General features: G+C 49.7%; 2 protein-coding genes across 3 annotated transcripts in view; both read right to left on the bottom strand.

Annotated features, from left to right (window-relative positions):
- LOC106517311 (uncharacterized) overlaps nt 1–2098 on the bottom strand; it is an 8237-nt gene extending 6139 nt beyond the window's left edge. The window contains exons 1-2 of the mRNA XM_014008073.1: nt 2065–2098; nt 186–1952 (exon numbers count right to left, since the gene is read on the bottom strand). Coding sequence (XP_013863527.1) covers nt 186–1502 — 1317 coding nt within the window. The 5' untranslated portion in view covers nt 1503–1952; nt 2065–2098. The remainder of the gene's footprint in view (nt 1–185; nt 1953–2064) is intronic.
- A 63-nt stretch (nt 2099–2161) lies between these two features.
- The window catches only part of lrrc40 (leucine rich repeat containing 40), a 14442-nt gene continuing 12484 nt past the window's right edge, over nt 2162–4119 (bottom strand). For both annotated transcript variants that reach the window (XM_014008075.1, XM_014008074.1), the window contains 2 exons: nt 2633–2818; nt 2162–2478 (listed from right to left, as the gene is read on the bottom strand). In XM_014008075.1, coding sequence (XP_013863529.1) covers nt 2373–2478; nt 2633–2818 — 292 coding nt within the window. In that variant the 3' untranslated portion in view covers nt 2162–2372. The remainder of the gene's footprint in view (nt 2479–2632; nt 2819–4119) is intronic.

Raw genomic sequence — 4119 nt, 5'->3', positions numbered from 1 at the left:
CACACACACACACACACACACACACACAACTACAAGTCACAATGACTGAGCACACACACAGTGTTATCAGCTGTCAGTGGTCATAATGTTATGGCTGAATGAAGTTAGTTATAATAAGAATTTGTCAGAAACATAAATAAAGTCAGAAACAAACAGCTGATAGAAAACAGCACTGGTTCTGGTACCTGAGAGGTCTCCAGGACCCGGGTCCGGACCTCCGGCTTCAGGACTTTCCCGGGACGCAGGCGCAGCTTCTTGGCGGGAGGGGTTCCGGACCCCCTGTCCGTTCTGACCCTGGTCACTGTCAGCAGGAGACCGGAACCGTCGGTGACCCGGTGCGGCTCGTGGCCCGGGCCGGCGGCCACGATGCTGTGGAGCGTTGCTATGGAGACGGCTCCGATGCAGTGGTTGGTGTAGGTCTGGGAGAGTTTGGCGGCGCGCGACAACACCTGCATCCTGGTGCCCAGCAGGTTCTTCCCGATGGCTTTGTTCTCGAACCACGTGACGTCACTGGGGCAGCAGTGGTCCCGGGGCCGCTGGAAGAAGGCCCTGCACAGCGGGTTCCGTTTGGACCGGTACCGGACGAAGCTGGCGTACGGACACTGCTCTGTGCCGGTCTCGTACATCCGCGGCAGGTCCCGGTCTGGTTCGGAGCGCCTCCTGGTCCAAGTGGAAGAGCGGGACTGGTGGTCCGGTCCGAGAGCCTTGAGATAAATGAACCTCCGTCCTTGTGGGTCCACGGCCAGACCGAAGGAGTCCTCCTCCAGTTCCCGCTGGTTCTCTCGGCCCCGGGTGCAGAAGTACATGCAGGTCTCGAACCAGACCTTGTTCAGCAGTCCGAACGGGGTCTCGGTTCCGAACACTGAGGAGTCGTAGAGTCTCCGCAGGTCCGAACGGGTGATGGCTTGTTTCTGGACCACCGGACCGGCTCCGTGCTCCTCCAGCTTCTGGATCACGGCGGCCAGGGTCAGGTTGGCGCTGCGCAGCTCCGGGTCCTTGGTCAGGTCCAGAGTCCGGCAGTGGGGCGGGTCGTTGAGGTACCGGTTCAGGGAGCTCCTGATGCTGATCAGGGAGGACTTGCTGTAGACCTGTCCGCTCTTGGAGCGCGCCTCCGCGTAGAAGGAGCGCAGGAGCGCGCACAGAGAGTCCTTATCCAGACTCTCAAAGTCCGGACTCTGGGCTTTCTCACTCAGGTACTCTCTGAAGATCCGGACCGCGTACCGGGTGGCCAGCCGGGTGTTCTCACTCAGCCTGTTCGGTTCTGACCGCTGAAGGTCTTCACTGGACCCGAACCCAGAGAGACCCGTGCTGCTGAGTGAGCCCCCAAGTCCTTGGTCCATGTTCTGCGTCAGGACAGCTGCTGGGCCTCTGGACTCATCAACCACGGGGACCTGGACCTCCAGGATCTCATCTTCATCCTCCTCCTCATCCCCCTCATCTCCGCCCCTCTCCGGACTCTCCCGGTCCGGATTTGAGGACCCGCTGCCAGACATTCTCGCCATATTTCGGTCCCCTGGCACTGCGCATGCGCGGTATTGAACCGCAGCGCCAAAAGCCGCTCGTGACCTTCAGGCGCGCGCGGAGATTTGGATGCGCGTTCTCTGCTGAAAGGCTGCAGTCATGGACCGAACCTGAGCCGATCAGACCCTGAGACCTGCAGAACCTGTACTCAACAGGACCAGAGCTCAGGAGTCTGTGGGACTGGAACCGAGCCCAGCAGAAACTGCCTACCATGACAGAAATCCAGTGGGGCCAGAACCAGGATCAAAATCCAGAAGAATCCGAGCCCAATAGGACACAAACACAGCAAGACCAGAATCCAGCAGAATTTGAGCTCATGAGACTTAAACCCAAGAGGAACTAAACTCACATAGTTCAGTGGGACCAGACCTGAACCCATCAAGACCAGAACCCAGAAGGCTCAATGGGACCAGACTTTTGTCCAACAGAACCTTGAAATCAGAAATGTAAAACAATAAAATAAAAATGTTCCTGAGTATATTTATTTTTCTGATTAAATTAAATTTAAAAAATCAAGTTCTGAAAAAAATAAATAAATAAAACCTTTGTTGTCAGATGAACCTCTGACTGGAACCAGTTCTTCACTCACAGCTTTTCTAACTCTGCAGATGTAAATAAAACAACAAAATGTTCCTCACTGTTAGAAATAAAAACAACTTTATTAGGAGAAATGTGTTTTTCATGGAGAAAAAGATTAACCAAATCATTTTATCCTCTACAGTCCAGGTGAGGACAGAAAGTAAACTTCGTTCCAAACGCAGATAGTGTGTCAGTCCTGTAAACCTTAGACTGGATCAGATTAAAGACGAGGCAGTGAGAAGCCACAGACAGGTGTCAGGTGAGGTCAGAGGTCACGCAGGTATGCGGCTGCGCAGGTACTCCAACACTGCATCAGTTCCTTTGGCCACTATGGCTGCTCTGGGTGTGCGGAAAGGATTCCCCTCTAGACTCAGGCACCTGAGGTTCAACACACACACACACACACACACACACACACACACACACACACACACACACACACATTAACAAAGTGTGAAATAACAAATACAAAGAACATTTCTCAGATTTGACTGTTTGTGGACTCGCTGCATGAGACTGACAGCTGTTTTACCTGAGGTTGGTACACAGGCCCAGTTCTGGAGGGATGTTCAGCAGGTCATTGTTCGACAGATCCAGAGTTGACAGGTGGACCAGTTTTCTCAGGTGTCCAGGATCCACTCCGCACACCTGATTGTTTCCCAGCAACACCGTCTCCAGGGAGACGACGTCATACAGGACTTCAGGAAATGACTTGAACCTGTTATGAGTCCAACCAGACAGAACCAACCAGCTGTTTTTACTGGTGCATGGAAGCTGTGGTTTGGTCACTGCAGTGGTGTGATCCTATTGGCTGTAGTGAGAGCATCAACCTTCCCTGGAGCTCTCCCAGCAGTGCGCTTGTGACAGGGTTATAGTCCTAACATGAGGCCAGCGGGGCTAGTTTCTAATCCTAGCTGCTGAGCGTGGCCCCCCATCAGGCCATGAATATTCTGCCACCACACGTTCTACCAGGGTTCCACAAATACTGCCCAACTGCCCGGGGCAGGTAAAACTCATATTCGGGCAGGTAACCTTTCATGTCAGGTAGGTGACGAAAAATGTCACCTGCCCAACATGAAAGGTTACCTGCCCGAAACAAAAATGCTCAAAATTTGATAAAATATAAGAAAAACATGTATTGTATTTGTACTACAAAAAACTATTAACATGACCTGAGCTAAAACTATTAACATGGTTACAGAGGTACATATGACATCTGATTTAGCAGATGCAAACATTGCAGACTGAGTCACTAACAGTCAGTCAATTGTTTTATCAAAAACATCTTCAATAAACAGGGCAGGGCCGGTAAAATAAAAAAACCTTATTGAACCCTGCGTTGTACCCACGACTCTGATGTGCTGTGACCACAGTGATAAAACACCTAGACCAGGGGTATTCAATTAAAATTTAACGAGGTCCAGTCAGAGAACATTTTATGAGACCAAGGTCCGGAAGATCAAAATGTCAAACTGATATATGTGTGTGCGTTTGTGTGTAGCTATTGTTGTATCACCATCTGCATACATTGAAATGAATTCACTCTTATTCAAAAACTTACAATATTTATTGTCACGAAACACAAAGTTGAACATTTACGTCTGATTTCTGATGTTCTCATTTACTGAGCAAATGTAGGATAACATGTCAAAATAAGAACTTGGGCAAAAGGACAACTGTAAATGTTCACAAGTGACTAACCAGTCATACAAAAAATGGAGGAAAAGGTTGATTTACATTTTTGTGTTTAACACCTGGACTGAACTGTCTGAAAATATTTTAAGAATTTAAATCTGAACACATTTAAWAACAGAACATTTTTATGCAGTCCCTTATTTATTTTGTGCTCAGTGAGAGAAGTGAGCTCTTGCTCGTCCTGCCAGAATTTTAAACCTGGGCTTGAATGGAGTCAGAGCCATTCTCATGCATGTGTGGAGGTGCTCATTGGTCAGCCTGGAACGGTATTTGTCCATCCATCCATCCATCCATCCATCCATCCATCCATCCATCCATCCATCC

The sequence above is a fragment of the Austrofundulus limnaeus genome, unplaced genomic scaffold (genome assembly GCF_001266775.1).
Source record: "Austrofundulus limnaeus strain Quisiro unplaced genomic scaffold, Austrofundulus_limnaeus-1.0 Scaffold47, whole genome shotgun sequence".
NCBI lineage: Eukaryota > Metazoa > Chordata > Actinopteri > Cyprinodontiformes > Rivulidae > Austrofundulus > Austrofundulus limnaeus.
The sequence above is the reverse complement of the archived record's forward strand: the minus strand, read 5'-3'. Positions and strand labels throughout refer to the sequence as shown.